The sequence below is a fragment of the Leuciscus leuciscus genome (assembly GCF_965113295.1).
Source record: "Leuciscus leuciscus genome assembly, chromosome: 18".
Lineage (NCBI taxonomy): Eukaryota > Metazoa > Chordata > Actinopteri > Cypriniformes > Leuciscidae > Leuciscus > Leuciscus leuciscus.
This window is the reverse complement of record NC_138742.1, coordinates 15,983,498-16,002,596: the sequence shown is the minus strand read 5'-3', so window position 1 is coordinate 16,002,596 and position 19,099 is coordinate 15,983,498. Positions and strand designations below refer to the sequence as shown.

The window sequence follows — 19,099 nt, the reverse complement described above, 5'->3', positions numbered from 1 at the left end:
CTGGTTTCCATAGAAACCCAGCTATAAGACGCAACATGTGCCCTGTCAGATCTCATCATCTGATCCCGGGCAAAAACAAAAAGCTTTGTTGTGTGCTCAAAGGACAGCATCAAATTAAGAATTAACGTGTGAGGACATAAAATGTGAGGCGACAAACAACATCTTCAGAGGGGTCATCTGAACCTTGAAATGAAGCCAATTAAAGAACCTCTAACATGGACCTTTTTTTAATTACAGGGTAAAATTGCAACAAAATGGAACACTGTGCTAACACATAATTTAACCACACACAAAGGGCAATCAGGAAGACAGTGTGTTAACCCAACTCAGCGGACCTCAATTACACAGTCTCTCTTCCACCCACGCATCTCCGACAGCTGATATTTTCAGGACAATGGGAGCCACACTGATAGGAACTGGCATCACAATCAGTGGCCACCATTAGGGAGAGCTCAGAGGCACCGTCATATCATTGAACTAGATCTCTGTTCCCATGGAATAAGCGGGAAAATACACTGCAAAGTGTAAATCTGTCTTCTGTAGGGTCTATCTCTTGAGGATGTATGCAAATATAGCCACAGAAGGACTATATTGCTGCCTCTGAGTTCAAAGCCTTGCTACGTTAGTCAAGATCAATTACATCGGCCTGAATAAATCAATGTGACAGCTCAGTAAAGAGCGTTTTGTGATTTCTAGTACCAGTACAGTACACATTACCAATTAAAAGTTTACAGTCTGTCATTTTTAAAAAGGAATTAATACTATTATTCAGTGAAATTCAACGATGCATTAATTTGATCAATAGTGAAGCATTCAACTTTACATTCATCCTGAAAAAAAGATTAAGCAGCACAACGGATTTCAACATTAATAATAATAAGAAATGTTTCTTGAGCAGCAAATCATATTAGAATGATTTCTGAAGAATCATGTAACACTGAAGACTGGAGTAATGATGCTGAAAAATCAGCTTTGCCATCACAGAAATAAATAACATTTCAAAATATATTAAAATGGAAAACAATAATTTTTTTCCTTGTAATATTAATATTCCAAAATATTACTATTTTTTTTATTGAATAAATGCAGCCTTATTGAGCATAAGAGACTTTAAAAACATTAAATTATTTATAATAAAAATATATTTTAATTTTTTTTAAATGTAGCCTATTATATAATATTTATTTATATATAAACTGTATTTTAATAATAATAATGTGTGTATAGTAATGTATACATGTGTGTATATAAGTCCTCCAAGAGGACAAGTGTAAAAATCAAGGTGCAGCCTTGGGTCATTCCTCAGTTGGCCGCTTGTGTAAATCACCTCACATGATGCTGCATGACATCCCAGGCTTTAAAAGGGGAGCTTTTCTCCTTGATTCTACACAGAGAAAAAAAAACATCGGCTCTGCAAGCAAATCTCCATGCAACATCCGGGCCATTTTTAGATTGCTCTATTTCATAGCTCCTTCTCCACTGCAATCTCAAATCCCCTAATTCCCAGGATCTCAGAGTGGCGGAGCGCCACAGCAAACAAAGCCGGGGTTCTCAAACTGAAGGACTTCTGGGAGCAATGCAGAATTCATACGCTAAGACTTTGGGAGGTAAACAGCCTCTTGTAGAGCTTCAGGCACATATTCATAAATTCATTGTAACAACATCTGGACCATGTTTTTAGCAATGACACATTGTTGTTATTCTTAAATCCCAGAGCTTTACAGACTCGAAGAAGATTTGGAGAAGATATTTTTTCCATGTTAGTGTAATTGATCTGAGGAATATCCTGCTCATACAGAACTTTAAGCTAAACCCAAAGGTATAAGAAGGGAACTGCGAGCCAATCATCAAAACATTCATAAGCTCAGAACCCCACAAACACAATTTCTTTAGGGATGGTAACCAAAAAACGAAGAAACTGCTGCATATTCACAGAATCATATTCAAATCTACTACAGACAGGCGATGATTTTGGAATTTAGCCCTGAATATAAAACATCTGAAATGTCAATAAAACTACAACGATTTTTTTCCCGTATAGACCTTATGCACCAGAGAAACGAGGGCGCCGCCATCTTTAGAATATTATCTTTTAACTTCCGTTTTTGCGGTCGCTCTGTATATCTCTATGGCGCTGCTGTCCAGGAGTAATTAGCTTTTGAAGTGGATTTACTTAATGTAAAGTTAACGAAAGTGTTCATGAGGATTGTAATGTTTAAAGCAGATGTCTTAACAAATGTAAGTAGACCGGGAAGATTTTAAAACGAGCCATTCATTCATAAACACGCAAGATCGCTGTGAAAATACAGACCGGAAGTCAAAAGACAACGAGCGCAGCGCTGAAAAGGGGCGGGGCTACATAAGGTCTTATAGTGTAGAGAAAAGTGGAGAATGTTAATGGCTTTACAGAAATGGCTTTTTGTTAAAAGTCCGGCTTCTCCAGCCCCTACTTCATTTTACCCAAGAAAACCGGTGGGTTACGGCCAATCCTGGACCTGCACGTCTTGAATCGATCCCTCCACAGGCTTCCGTTCAAGATGCTCCAGCCAAACGCATTTTCGAATGTGTGCGGCCACAGGATTGGTTTGCAGCGATCGACCTGAAGGACGCCTACTTTCATGTCTCCATTCTTCCTCGACACGGACCGTTTCTGCGGTTTGCTTTCGAGGGGCGGACATATCAGTATGCGGTTCTCCCATTCGGGCTAGCCCTGTCTCCTTGCATCTTCATGGAAGTCATCGAGGCAGCCCTTGTGCCACTACGGCAACACAGGGTTTGCATGCTGAACTATCTCGATCCTAGCTCACTCTCGTGACCAGGTTTGCGAACACAGGGACCTAGTGCCTTGGCACCTAGCCCGTCTGGGCCTTCGGGTCAACTGGGAAAAGAGCAAACTCTCCCCCGTGCAGAGGATCTCTTTCTTCGGTATGGAAATCGACTCGGTCGCAATGTGCGCGCAGCTAACGAGCGAGTGCGCGCAGTCACTGCTGACTTGCCTGAGACAGTACGAGGGCAAGAGTGCGGTTCCACTGAAGTTATTTCAGAGGCTCATGGGGCATATGGCATCCGCAGCCGCAGCTACGCCGCTCGGATTGCTTCGTATGAGACCGCTTCAGCTCTGGCTTCGCGATCGAGTCTCGAGAAATAATCTTTGTGCTTTGTTATTATTGATATGAAACAAAGTCTCAGATTTCAAATTACGTCCATTTTATTACCAAATTCAAAAACATAATTACCGTTTTGGCGCTGTGGCGTGAGATTGCTCTGGCGCAGCTCAGCTTAAAGGTACAATGTAGTTTTTTTGCTTTAAAAATAGCAAAAATCACTATATCTATGTTATATATATTTTTTTTAGTTGTGTACTTACATTATCCCGACTGTTTCCAACAACTTTCAAATGTGTAATTTAATTCGAAGACACGGACCGTTTCTTTATTTCCGTTTTGACGCCCGTCAATGGCGTCATATCCGCGTTCTCCCTGGTTTCCGCTCATACTGCCATAGTAACCAGAGCCCTCTGATAGTAACCAAGGCGACAGACGTGGACAACTGTGTAGTTCGTAATGTCTATCTGCACACTGTTGTTGTTTCGTTCAAACATTATGGACCATGGCAAGCAGACTTTGGATAAAAAAGGAGAACTAAAACGAGAATCAATATGAGCGCGGTGTTTTCGAGATGCCGAGAGCTTCACGTCCGAGACTTCGACCGCTCCTACATGTACTATATTAAACAGGTGAGCACATTTACATAAAACTAATCAATGTTATATAGTTCAACAATGATAAAATGTTAGAATATGATCTGTATGTTATTCTAATGTTGATCTAGCTGACTGCTAGTCTCATACAGACAAACTAACACATAGAATAACATAAATTTCAACACATTCAAATGCAGTTTAGTGTGATAGTGTAATGTTAGACCAAGTGAAACAGCGCTGCGTTACCTCACAAGTTTAATTTGTCTAATAAACTGACCTGTGAGTAAGTTAGTAATTCTGCACAAGCGTTTAGTTCGGTAGAATGAAATGTCCATAGGCCTATTCCTTTTATATCCGCGGGACTCGCGTCGCGTGTGGAGCTGATAGCTGTCTCTTAGCAATCCCGACCTGATCATATCACAGTCATGATAAAAACATCGATGTATTTACTCATCCATAAACATTATTAGATCGGTCGGCTTGACGTTGATGATAAGATCTATAATTCTTAGCAAATGTTGCGTCATCAAACTACGCCTTTGTTATTGTAAGAGGTTAGTGACCCCTAGCGGCGAAAAAATTTGATATTGTACGTTTAAGAGAAGCAGCAGCACATTACCTTCTTTTCCACCTTAATAATACCAGTTACAGCGCGAAATAAACATGAATGAGCATCTGAAAGTGTGTTAAAAGATAGAGAGTACAACTTATCGAAGTCCGTATCATGTCACATGGAATCGCTCAATCAGTGTTTCAACCGTGGAAAGACGTTAGTAAACAATGTCATGTAACGTCACATTTACCTCAGAAAAAACATATCCAGTGACCATAAACTCGTTAGTCAGCTAGAAAAATTAACTCTAGAGAGGAGCATTTTGTTAAATATATGCACCATATTACATATTCATTATAATTTTTAATGTTCTTCAATATTTAATGCATGTTTGAATAAATCTGGAAAGTTTTTTTATGACAGCCACCATTTAAAATTGTATATAATTTCATATAACTTTATTATTATAAAAATAAATAAAAGTGTATTTTAAGTGTTTGTATACAAATCAGTTAATTTTTACCTTCAATATTATAGTAGGCTAATGAAGCCTATAGGCTACAACTGACTCCCATAGTTTACAATAGTAGTTAAGAGATTTGTTTTCCTTGAGAAAATGTGCAATGTATTGTACCTGATATCCAAAATAATCAATATTGAATCGAATCGTAATCGAAATCGAATCGAATTGCAAGCTTGTGAATTGAAATCGAATTGAATTGTGAAATTTGGGTCAATACCCAGCCCTAGTGGACACCATTGCTTTGGCATACCAGCAGCAAGGTCGACCATGCCCCCTTGGTATGAAGGCACACTCCACCTCGTGTGGCTTCCTCTTGGGCTCTAGCGCATAGACATCTGCAGAGCTGCAGGCTGGGCGACACCCAACACATTCTACAATCTCCGAGTGGAACCAGTGTCTTGTGTACTCGCTTCAACTAGCCGGTACTAGGATCTGCTCAGGTGTCTTCGCTTGCTCGCCATTTCACTCCTTGGACTGGATACTGTAAATGTAAATGGATACGTGAGTTATTCTCCTCAGGTGAGCTTCCCCGAGAAGCCCTGAGTTCCTCCAGCACCGTTGACATCAACGCCAGAGTTATGCCACCGGCAGCCTTCGCGTTGGCTAGGTGCCTCCATGTGTATGGTTCCCCCCTTGGGCGACCCCCAAATGTGTATTTCAACTGTAAGCCTCTATGAGCATGTGTCTTTCCCTTGGCAAGCCACCTTGCCCCCCTTGGGGTTGAAACATTCCACCCTGAGGGCTGGACACCCCAGTGTTTCTCCATATGCAGCCCGTATATAAAGCCCTCATATGTGTATTCTGTAATACTCGAAGGTGAGAGGCTTTCTAAGTGAAACCCCATTTGTCGTCACAACGTAACGTCTCCGCTCCCTACTCAGGGAACAAGGGTTACATACGTAACCAAGACGTTCTTGTATCTTGTATTTATATCGACACCTCTTGCCTTGGACGCAGCATCACAAAAAAACAAGTTGTCAGTTACCAATATCATTGTATAAATGTGCTATTCACAGTCAGCCATGATTCATTTGTTCAGCGAGCGAAGGTGTCTGATAACAGCAGGTTTACCGAGATAAAATCAGTAATATTCATCAAGTCATGTAATCTCAACACCGCAGCCAAAGGATGCGATACGAATGAACGAGAAAAGGTGTAGGGCGGGACTTGGCGGGATTTTGTCCATCGGGAATTGATTGGATCGTTGGATAGTTGTGGCTTGCTACTGCTGTGATCACATGTGAGTGACATAATGTCAAGCCCTCGTGCTGAAAAACACTGCAATATTCCATAAAAAATTTTTTTTTTTAAATCATGGTGAAATCTTTCAATAAAACAGCTTTTAGTCTACTGGAGTTTTGTCTCATGTGAGTTTAGGTGGACGTGATTTCTCCAAGTACAACAAGTTCTTGGATCAATATCTGGTAACACTTTATTTTGATGGTCTCTTTTGAACATTCTGTTGACTATAAGTAACTTTGCAACTACATGTCAACTAACTCTCATTAGAGTTTTAGAAGACTCTAGACTGGTGGTCCTCCTACAGACATTCTACTGACTTTAATTAACTTTGCAAGTACATGTTAACTTATTCTAACCCTAACCCTTCCAGCCTACTAATACTCTACTAACACTCTAATGAGAGTTAGTAGACATGTAGGTGTAATGTTATTTATAGCTAACAGAATGTGTTAAAGGGACCATCAAAATAATGTGAACCCCAATATCTTTGTTGATTCTGGGACAACATTCCAATCAACCTATCAGATTTGAGGGATAAGTTTACAGTTTATGTCAAGTTTAGGCTTACAACCAGGGTTAGGTGTTTCAACATCAGTTGTGGTTATGGGTAGGTTAAGGAAAAAAAATTCAGACAGGAATGTTCCAGGATTAACCAAACATGTTGATCCAGGAACATGTCCTACTGTGATTTAAAGTGCCCCTTTTTTGCTAAATTTCCTAATTTTGATTTATAGATCTCCAACAATAGATTTACACACATTTAAAAGTCATGGGTACAATGGATAGATGTAGTGAAGCATAATTTTACCCGCTGTCATAGCCAGTCCCATGACAACGTTAATCTGCTCACCTCCCACCTGAATGTCTCACAAGATGGTTCACATGGCTTAGCAACAGACTGCATGCACACACACATGCCATTAAATTCCTGAACTCACATCCTTTATTTGACACAGCGTGATTGTCTGAAGTGTTTATCGATCTGAATCCCCCACACACACCTCTCTGCAAAAGGTGTTACAAATCACATACTGCTGCTGGGCACCTTCACATCCACATTCCCCCATTAGCAAAAACATGCCAGCACTGATCATTTCAAGAGTAGACAAGTGTTTATGTGAGTAGGTAAAAGATAAACCAGTGGTTATTCTATCTTAACAAAAGGCGGTACCATGTTTAAGTATTGTGTTGAGTATTCGATATGGCACTTAATTAGAAATCCTATAATATTCCATAAAGTACAGATTGCTGATCTACTGTATGCAATCTCTGCAAATAAAATACGTCTTTGTCAAATATCACAGTATATAACCAAAGCAACAAATGGTCAAATGCAACATTTGTCATAATTTGTGTTTTCAGTCAGTGAACATTAGCCAGGCAGGGAACATTAGCATTTTGCCACTTTTTACTTTTTTTAACATTGAGACAATAGTCAAATGTTGCAAAGTTTACCTGAATTCACTCTACTGATGTTAATTTAAATATGCTATGATGTATATTTGTCAGATGTATGTTCAGTTTGTTTGTGTTTTTATTTTTGGTTAGCCCTGTCTGCCTGCCCGCCCATCTGTATTCACTAGTTATTCTCGATGGTTACTGATATTAGGTGTGTTCGACATCGGCTGCGGCTGGATGTAACCGATCGGCGAGAGTAGCCGCGTGCAGGCGGGGAGGAGCTGCAAACGGAGACGTGAAGTCGGACACTTTCTGGTTCCCGTAGTGACCGCTCACGTGGTGTTTGCATACTTTACCACAGCTGCAGTGAAATAAATGCAATATTTGCCAAATAATACACAGATGTTTCATTTCATGAGACATGTTCATTCAATACTTTATGTACTGCTTCATACAGCGTCTGTTTGAACAAGAATAAAGTTCAACATAAGCAACTATCAATGAAGTGGAGTCTACGTTTTTTAAGCAGTTTTAATTTGATAAACATGACACAATATAACATGACAACGACATGAAAAGAGTGTTCACTGTTATAATAAACTGATTTGAGAGCATTAGAGGAACTAAAGGTGTTCGAATAAACACGAAACACACGTGATCGTTGTCATGCGGTGAATCCGGCCAATCGTGGAACAGCTGTGTCGTCATCAGCCCTCCTGCAGCCCAGTGCAGCCGCTCTTGAGAAGCTGCGCTGGCTGAGTTCTCCAGCTACTCTCGAAACGCTCTCGCGGTACTTTGATGCCATACGTCACAGTCACGTGGCGTCAGCGCTGTATCAAGTCGGACAAAATTTCTAACCGGCATGCACTGCTTCAAGTCAGCCGCCGATCGTTCTGCGCAGAGCTGCATGAAGTCGAACAAGCCCTATGTTACGCACCTGTTTCATGTTCTGTTGATTAGCTACACTGATTAAGCCCTTAGTTTCCTTTGTTTCGGTGTTGTCAGAGAATGTCTAATAGGAAGAGAATTGGCACTCTCTGGTTACTTCCGGTTTCTGGACTGGCTGCAGTAACACGTCTCTGTCCATGCGGGGGCGCTCGCAGGCGAGTGCAGAATGAATGGAGGTCTATGGCGCTATACCCATCAAAATCCACTTTTCACAGGATGTAATTTTTTGTCTAGTAATTTGAATGTTGTATTCGAAAGGAGATGCAAAGAAATTACACATTGTTGGGTGTTAGATTTTTTAGAGTCACTTATTTGCTTTAAAAAGTCTTTTAAAATGTCAATGACGTCATACACATTGTACGACCAGAGATATGCTTTACGGCAATCCTTCAGTCGCTTTGGTGCTTTCGTGCTCTGCACTTTCTTTTCTCTCGAGGCATCGATAACACAGCTGACACAGGTAAATACACGTGCTAGAAGAGTTTTTGTTTTGTTTGTTTCTGGTCCCGCTTCGGATGCGACGATGCCATCAAGCGGTATCTCTGGTCGTAATCAGTCCTTCACTGACCAATCAGCGTTCATTAGCAGAATGCTAGCGTGTTACGGGCAACAACAACTCAGCCTGTAAGAAATCAAAAGAACATAAGTACTCGTTCATTCAATTTTCGACCTATAACCCATGTTGAACTTGCAAAACCTACAATAAAATTTGAGATTTCTCAACGGCAATCGGGTGAAAGAGACAAATTTAGCCGTCTAGCCCCATAGACTCCCATTCAGTCTGCACTCGCCCGCGATCACCTCCAGTGGAATTCTAATGGAACTGCAAACAAGATCGATACAATGGGGCTAATAGGAAGTGCCAAGGCTCTCCGTATACGGGCTCTGGTGTTGTCTATGTTTTGCGTGGTTGTGCAATTATGTTTCCCTATTTCCTGCATAGGCCTATTCCTAATTGGATTTACTATTAAAGACTGTTTCTGTTTGTTAAACTCCATCATTGTGCGATTCGCAACCTGCTGATGACAATCATATAATATAATCAGTTATTTGATTTCTAATCAAAAACTGTGTTTTCAACCAGTTGCATTGTTCAGGGATACAAGTAAGGAAATTGATGGGGGTTTACTGCAAGGATGCATTCAATTGAGTAAAAGGATGTACAAAGATTACAGTATAAGGACTTTTACATTGCTACAAAATATTTTCATTAATATTCCAAATAAATGCTATTTAATATGTTGTTCCAAATAAATGCTGTTCTTTTGAACCTTCTAGTAACTAAAATATTAAGCAGCACAACTGTTTTCAAAGTTGATAATAATAATAAATGTTTCTTGAGCAGCAAATCAGCATATTAGAATGATTTCTGAAGGATCATGTGACTGAATAAGTATGAGTAATGATGCTGAAAATTCAGCTTTACCATCGCAAGAATAAATTACATATTAAAACAGTTATTTTAAATTGTTATAATATTTCACTATTACTACAGTATGCATTTTTGATCAAATACATGCAGCCTTGGTGAAGAGATGTTACAGACCACAAACTTTTGAATGGTAGTGTACTTTACAAGATATCTTATTGCAAGGACAAAAGTAAGGACCACTAAGTTCCAGAGATGCTCTTTGTGTCTCCTATGTGTGTTTCTGTCTCACTACCAAAGATGGTAAATCAGGTATTAAACATAATGCAATACTATATCACAAACACGTGCACACAATTTCCTCACTTTGAAAACCCCCCAAAAAACATTGTGACATATACTCTGCCTTTTTACTCCAGTAGCTAATGGGGTAGCAGTATTTATTCAGGTCTCTGCATGCATACATCTGCATTTAAAATCCACCATTTCGAAAGAGAAAATTAATTATGACGACTAATTCAAACCCTGGCTGAATGTAAAAAAACTATAATCTTCGCAGATGTTTGAAAGATGCAAAACACTGTAAATTCATCAAAAGTTGCATCTTAGTGGTGCAGTTTAAAAAAAAAAGAGTGTTGCATTACTGGTAGCAGACATTTTCTTTGCCTTGTAATGCCTCCTGACAACATAGGAGATACCATAGGCTCAATAAACAATTGTTTTCTTTTAAAAAACTGTTCAATCACATATGACCTATGACAATTGGCTGAACTCAAGTCTGAGTTTGTTATGCTTATTTTTAGCCCAACGGATTCAGGTGTGTCAATTAACTGTGTGGGCTGGCAATAAAAGAGCTGCTGTCTGTCCCTGCTGCCCACAGCAGCATTTACAATCTCCTTAATAACTGACTCCATCACACAGATATTCCTATTACACATACCCTGGACTTTAATTGGTTCTATCAAGAGTGATATATATCTAATTTATATGGAGAGCAAAGCACATCCCAGAAATCATGGAGGCAGATGCCATCAGATGGACACGGGGAGCTTTATATGAGTGCCGGGAGATTTATGTGACACGGAAAATGTGATAAAGTTTGTAGGATTTGGCCCACGCATCTCCTGCCAGTTTATGGCTGCTTTCATTTGAACACGTATCACAATAAATTCACCAGGTTTCATTTCTTAGCTGTAAAATTAGATTAGGCTCATTTAATGTTTCACTTCTTTTTACCACAGCTGGCATTAAAATGTTAAGCCCTATCTGTCCGCAGAAATTAAAGCTGATTTTCTCCAGACATGTTATTGCTAAAATGACTCATGCTTCTGCTAGGCAGATCTTGTGGAATTTGCTGTTTTATAAAACTATAAAACATAGGTAGATGCTTTCGTTTAACATTTGATTGCATCCAAGAGAAAAAGAGTGTGAACAAAATTGAAATTGTGATTAGCCATTAATATCATATTCCAGGCGGACCTCTTAGTTGAAATGGATAATTTATCCCAAAAATTCCCAAAGAGAAATATTTAGCTTGTAGGACACAGACAAAAATATAATGTATGAAAAAATTATTACTGCTACTCAATATAAATAATTCATATAAATAATACAAAGCAATAATAGGTACACTTTATTTTACAGTGTCCCTGTTACACATCTTACATGTACTTACTATAGTAATAACATTAAATTATGCATAATTACAAGCAAGCAACCCTAAACCAAACCCTAATCAACTCAAATTATATAGTACGTATATGTTGTTAATTAATATTACTCAGTACCTATTTGTATAATTACAATGTCACAAGGGGTGTAACGATGCCCTCTAGTCACGATTCGTTACATATCACGATACTGAACTCACGATACGATACTATTGCAATTCTCCAAGACATATGATTAAAGTTTAACAAAAAATGTACTCTTGATTAAAATGCTAAATTTGATATTACATTGTGGGTGTAAATGAATAGGCTTGGACTTTGTGCTGGTAACCCAATGCACAGGACAATAGTGACACCAGAATAAAAATATTCATGATTCGGAAGCTGAAAATACAGAATTATTTTAGACGAATATGCTTGCACTCTGTCACTGACAAGATATATTTAAAATTATGTAGGACACTTTTTACTGGTAACAGAAGACATTTGGCATTATCAGGACCCACAAATATTCCCCCATTACATTATTATACATTATATTCAACATTATATATAGTAGTTTAATGTGGTATTGACACTAAAACTCTGAAAATTTGATTTTTTTCTTACACGGTAATTTTTATTTTGGGTGAACTACACACAATATACAGTATATTGCCACTATGCATTATACATACATATATACATATATATATATATATATATATATATATATATATATATATGTATAATGTAAAAAGTTGAGGAAACTAGAGTGTCAGTAGAAGGTAATATCAGATCTTTTCACATCCCTTCCTGTCAAAACTGTCTATGTGAATTACTCACATCCAGTAAACCTCAGGCCTGCTCTGGATCAGGGTAAGGTCGGGGTAATTGAAGGTCGGACAGATTGTTGTAAATATGAACCTTTGTAAATAACATTCATGCTTTTTGTAAATCGCTGACTAATCAGTTGCCTTGGTGGCTTGGGGTCTTGGTTCCTTCTGGCCTTTGGCCTGTGACATGAAGTAAACATCATGTCACCACTGGAGAGAGCAATGCATCACTTCACTGATCTGTGACTTGACAGTGGCATGACAGCGGGAGTCACGGGGCTGTTGGGCAAAACATCACACCGCATTAGGACTGACAAGAAGTGCATCGGGAGTCTATTTTGCACATATTCAGTGTAGAAGTAGAACATGGAAAAATCATGTTCAGCTAATGCATCAAAATTAGAGGAATACATACAGTAGCTCTTATTAGTAGTTACTAATTATTATTTGCTCATCTGTCTGAAAATAAATTAAAGCTAAAAAGAAATATAAAAAACAAAAACTAATAAAAATGACAGGCACATAAAATTAAATTAAAACAAATGAAAACTGAAAATATTATTAAATATTATATGTTATTCAGAATATTATTAAAAACTATAGGCCTAATAGTAGTATATAAATAAGATAAAAATTTTTTTTTTTACTTTATTATGTATATTAATGTGTTTTTGCTGTATTTAAACTAACCTGTTCAAGTTTGATGATGTCACCTATTCACCTATTTGAAGAGGCATCTTACGGTTTTACAAACGGAATCACACTGTTCATGCAGGACTGAATGTAATTGTTAAATTACAGTTTTAAAATTAAAATTGCATACAAATTCAATACATACATATATATATATATATATATATATATATATATATATATATATATATATATATATATGTATATATATATATATATATATAATACTTCAATAGAGACACTTAAAGATATTTTATTTGAAAAGAGACAAGTCCATTTTATAACTATATCATCTACACAAGCCATGGTGCTTGAACCCCGATGATCGCCTCAAGTTAAACTGCATTGTTTCATTGACCTTCTGTGTCCTTGCCCACAACGCTTCGAGAATGGGTCTTTGAAATTGTAAACAGGGAAAACAATAAAAGGCAAGACTTACATCGCATCCAGCAAGCCAACTCCGTCCAAGCATTATGATCCTTATTTTTTCCCTCATTTGAACGCCTTGTGAAATGATTTTTTTAAAGATAAAAACGAATTTACTTTCATCTCAGAAGAGATGTTGCATCTACTTGAAAGTCGAGAATGGTCCAATCACATGAGGCCAAAATATATAAAAAACATATTGATTCGCTAAAATCAAAAGTGGGAAAGTCTGGGGCGCAATCTGAAACAAGCCAAAAAGTCAGAGCTTAAAGTCACATGCGTTTTTTTAAAAGTTTATGGACCTACAGATACTTGACCACATAGATCATTTGTGCACGCCCTCGCACACACAAAACAAACGAAACAATTTTTTTGGTTTTATTTCTAACAGATGCTAACATGACTACCAGTTGAATGGCTAAATAATGGCTAAGTAATTATTAATAATAACTTATTTTTAACATGTTGAAGTAGCCTTCTTCTCTGGCTAACATGAGGGGGCGGCGCCCCAGACCGGCTGCCACTGACAATTACATATTTATTTTTGGTGAACTATCCCTTTAAACACAAGCACTATTTTCACCACGCTCTGTACAACATTCTTCATTTACCCCAACCCATTAAAGATTGATTTACTGATACCGATCAACTGTGCAGAAACATGTCTACTGGCCACAAGTTCTCCACATGGGAAATAATTTTGTAGAACTGGAGCGATTGGGTGTCCTTATAGCCTTGCTCAAGGGAAAATTCCACATTAAAACAACACAAGGAATTAATATCGCATGGGTAAATTATTGACAGAACACATTACAATCTAGAGCACGAAGGGATATACGCTTTCTTTCTCTGTGTCTGTGTGTGACATAAAAATTAGATGCTTTCAAGTTAAACAGCCCACAGCTGCCCTCCTAATCTCAGAGAAGTACTGTTCGAATAAGTATCTGCATCTCTTGTTAGGTTTTACTAGCCTGAATGATACTATTTTCAATAATTTTCCACTCAAAAGTGAAGCCTTGGTCTCATCCAGACTTATCCCAGTAACACCCATGGGGAAAAGCACTACTGTGTTTTACAGTCATAAGACAGACTGGTCCTTTAACAGTCCTCCTGGGATCACACACATTCTCAGCACATCTCACACTTCTACACTCACATTTTCCACCTGCCAGTATGACTTTACAAGTTACAAATTCCATAGTGTCTCACTTGGTTCACACATCCAGCTGTTGTATCAGATTTTTTTTTTTTACAGTTTTGTCTGCCGATGACATTTGTAAAGCCCTAAGGGTCCTGCAGAGCCACAACCATGACCCATCCGTGCATGCACATTAAATAGAATGAAGAATTTTCATGACATTGTGTGCATGGTCAGTGAATTTTTTCAACTTAGCATATAAATGAAAAAAATAACACCTGGCTTAGGATATCTATAAGCTTTCCTATTCAACTCAATGGTATTTGCTTTTATTTCTGGATACAATTGTCTTTGAGCAATAAATGTCATGTGACTGACTAATCACTCTAGAGCTGCAGGAAAAATTATGTCATTAAACTGCTGACGGCACAACAACAATCCCAAACCCTTTTCTAGTAACTACCCTGAGCTGTGATGTGAAAGGCGGCAGACAAGGGAAAATACAGTCCGTTTCGCTCTTCAAAGGGATAGTTTACCCTCACATCATTCCAAATCTGCATGATTTTCTTGATATAAAAGATGATATTTTGAAGAATTCTTTAACTGTTTTTTGTTCATACAATGTCAACAATGTACTCCATTTCATTATTTGGAGCAAAAGAAAAAAATTATATACTGTATATATATGAAGAGTTCAGATGCAAAAGCCTCTAAGTGCCATCTGAATTTTTCTTTTAGAATAATCATTTTTATCAAGCTTGTATATTTAAGTTAAGTAATTTCACTTAAATGACAATTAATAGGTAATTTGCATTGCCATTTAAGTGAAATTATTGAACCTAAATATACGAGCTTGATAAAAATGATTATTGTAGAAGAAAATTTCAGATGGCACTTAGAGGCTTTTGCATCTGAACTCTTCATATGTAGTTCAGTCATGAAACTCTAGAGGGCGCAGGCTGATAGGTCTTTTACATGCAATCTACAAGCAATCACATCATTACTGCATGGCACAAGCTGATTGGCCACTGCTGATCCTGCAGCCAATGAGATTGCTTGCTCAACATTTAAATAGCAAGCAATTTATTGTTTGCTGTAATCTTGTCCTGCAGTGCGCTATCAGAGTTCCTCTGAAACCCTCCACCTCCCCAAGCTCCACCTGCCTAGATCTGCTATGGGGATTTATGCATGTCTATTTTTACAGCAGCATATATTACATGCTCACAGTTGTATGTGTATCTATTAGCAGTAGCAAGTCCATACTTGCTCTGCAGCAGCAGCAGTTATCAACAGCAGCAACAGCAGTAGCAGCAGGGTAACAGATAGTCCACCAAGACCAAATACTTTTCCATATTCAATAACATGCTAAAACTATTAGTGGTCATGATTGAAATATATACATAACAAATTTTTAACAAATAAATGAATAAATAAATAAAAATTTAAAACATCATTACGTGTTCCACAGAACAACAAAAAAGTTCAGAGACTTGTGGGTGAATAAATGATTTTCATATCCCTTCAGGCACTAACAAAACATCTATAAGGTAATATCAGCGATGTGTTTCTTACAAAATAAGCTGATAGGCTATTTGTAATTACAACATCTACCAGTAGGTGCTAACAGGGACATGTTAACTAGCATCCTTTCTTCGGTGTAAAAAAAACAAACTAATTTGTGGCGCATGTCTTTTGAACAAAAAATCTTATTGTGGCTTATTGTGAATAAGCCTTAGGAAAAAAAACTGACCGTGAAGACAGGGATAGAAAGTGAGAACGACAATAAAAGCAGTGCAGAAACAAGAAAAGAAATAAAATGTACTAATTAACCCCCATTAGGGAAGTGAGTTAATCTGCACAAGAAATCACTAAGCATCTGTGCCCAATGCAGATATAAGATGGACTTCAATTGACAGCATGGAAAAAAGTGGGTAAGTGTCACCGCAACATGCACAGCATTACAAAACACTGAATAGAGCCATGGTCTGTGAGCCGCAGATTTGTGCTTTTCCACCATCAGCACCTAAAACACTTTTTCCACCATACATAATGCAACACCATTGATTTATGATAGTGCTGTATATTTGGGAGGTGATAGAGCCAAAGTTTGCTCTCTCTGACTGCACTGCTGCACTGCCGGAGAAAGACTCTCTCTCTGGAACGAGGGTGTGCCGGTGCCTGCGCTGTGCTTCACAGATGGACTGACATATTTACGAGGGGTTTCCAGCATGGTGAGACACTGAGACTGGCCCCCAGTTGATCGGGCTGAGTTTTACCGAAGCTGACATCTACCCCATGCACTGTTCTTGAACTCATTCTGATGCTAGGATCCCCTGTGCAGCAGGTAAGATAGTATTACTGATGGGAAGGGGAGATTTTTACATCCCTGCAGCTATGATTGCTCACTTACACACACGCACGCACAAACAAACAAACACACAAAGTGATACAGGATCACAGTCGCAGTTGTGCGCTGCTGAGCGCAATTCACCTGCCAGATCAGTGTGTACTCTGCTGGCAGATGGAAATAACTCATAACAGAAAGAAAACACAACAGCAACAACAAAATCGCACACAGAGGACGCGGTGTGGGCAGAAACCCCTTTGATTAAATATTTACAAAGGCTTTTGAAAGGGCAAGAGATTAAAAAAAAGCGTGCCACTCAGTCATCATCTGCTTTCAAAGTGTTTGACGTTCAACCGGAGAGATGAAATAGAAGCGATAAAGAGCACACAGTTGCTGTCACTGGAGCAACTGCATCCCTGCTTTGGTGTGATGGACGCAGCGTGCACGTGCACACACACATAGTAAATGCGCACATTGATACACCTGCTGGGAAATCCAGTTGTTTAAACTGGTCTTTAGCTAGTCTAAACAGGTTGACCAGTTGCCATGCTTCAGCTTGACCACCTTAGGTTGTTTTTAGATGGCTTAATAGCTTTAAAAAAGCCTAGCTATAATGCTCAAAAAAGCATTTTAACGTATAATTTAAATATAGCATAATCTGGATTTTCCAGCAGGAACTACTTCGGACAGTTGTAAAAATCAAAGTAGCACGTGTATAGGAAGCCTCTTTGTTTCCCTCTATCACAGCATGCTCATGCAACCTGTTTCTCCCTTGGTGGACAAATCCATCTTTCCAAGCCATTCAAACAAATGCAAACTACTCCAAAAAGGTGCAACACTTGTGTACTCACCAATACTTGTCTGTTTCTTCTTACTCTTTCTCTCTCTGTCCTCCTTGATCCATTTGATGCTTACGCTCGGCAGCGCCCAAGCAGAATGAGCCTCCACCGCGTTTAAGAACCCCGTTTCTATGGCAGTGAGAGCAAGCCAGTCAGCAAGATACGGCGAAAGGCTGGGGGCAGATCCCTCACTGAGCTCTACGCACTTACATACACTCCACACTCCCATTATCCCTGTGGTGTTGCACCGCACGGCTCAATACACAACACGCAGGGCAAAGACCTATCTGTCACGGGGGCAGATATACATCAGAGATATAAAACACCAGAGAAACAGCTGTGATCTAACTAGAATAACAAAGCAGCGGTGCTGCATAAGTTTGTTGCATGCATATTAATGAGGCAAACTCATGAATATCAAACATATTTATTGAATGCGGGCAGCAAAGGAGAGATCGAATGAGTTGAGGACGTGTCAATGGATGAAAAGGGACCATTGTGCAGCTTGGTTCCGACAAAGTGATTAAAGAGACCCGTGACAGCTGGAAAGATGGATGGACGGAGAGCATGTGTAAGACACGCCAACAGCCTTTTAATATTCCAATGGCTGTATTTCACTCCAGTCTCAGACTGCGGCGTCAACGATGGGGTTTGAACCATACTGCAGCACTATCTTCACCCGAGCTGGAGAGATAGCGGTTCCCCCCTGCCTCGCTCCGTCTAGATTACCATCACCCTATCGGCATGCATTCAGCTGAGCACACTGAACGAGGAGAGCAGTCAGACCGTGGGACCACCTTCCTCCCGCTATCTTCTGCACCAGGGATGCACCTTGTGCGTCTCAAACTGGAACCATTACAGCAGCCCTAATGAAAGAGAGCTATTTTCATTCACATAATGTATGCAACACTACACAAGAGCCCCTGAGTGATTTCAGCAGCACTGTGGTGTTAAATTGATTTTCCTTAATTTGTGGCTCAATTTATTGAGGAAAAAGGTATCTTCTTTGTCTAAAATATCGGTATTGTGAAATCAGGGCATGTCCTCCCCTTTATCTAAAAGGATAGTTAAGACGAACATGAAAATACCTCTCATTACTTTCTCACCCTTGTGTCGTTCAAAAGCCACTTTATTTACTTCTGTGAAATAAAAAAAAAACATAATGGGCAACTTTTATGGTGACTTTGTCACTTTTTGAAGGTTGAAAGCCTTATTATATGGAAAATAGTGGTATTTCTCCTTTTGTGCTCCACCGAAGAAAGGAAAACAAATGTGTTTAAATTTTTCTGGTAAACTATTCCTTTAAATTCCACTGCATTACAAATAAATAAATTATACACACACACACACACACACACACACACACATACAGGTATATATATATATATATATATATATATATATATATATATATATATATATATATATATATATA

At 38.7% G+C, this 19,099-nt stretch overlaps 1 protein-coding gene across 1 annotated transcript in view; it reads right to left on the bottom strand.

Annotated features, from left to right (window-relative positions):
* syt6a (synaptotagmin VIa) overlaps positions 1–18,363 on the bottom strand; it is a 39,943-nt gene extending 21,580 nt beyond the window's left edge. The window contains exon 1 of the mRNA XM_082144547.1: positions 17,677–18,363. Within this exon, the coding sequence (XP_082000673.1) occupies positions 17,677–17,893 (217 nt within the window). The 5' untranslated portion in view covers positions 17,894–18,363. The remainder of the gene's footprint in view (positions 1–17,676) is intronic.
* Between the last annotated feature and the right edge of the window lie 736 nt (positions 18,364–19,099).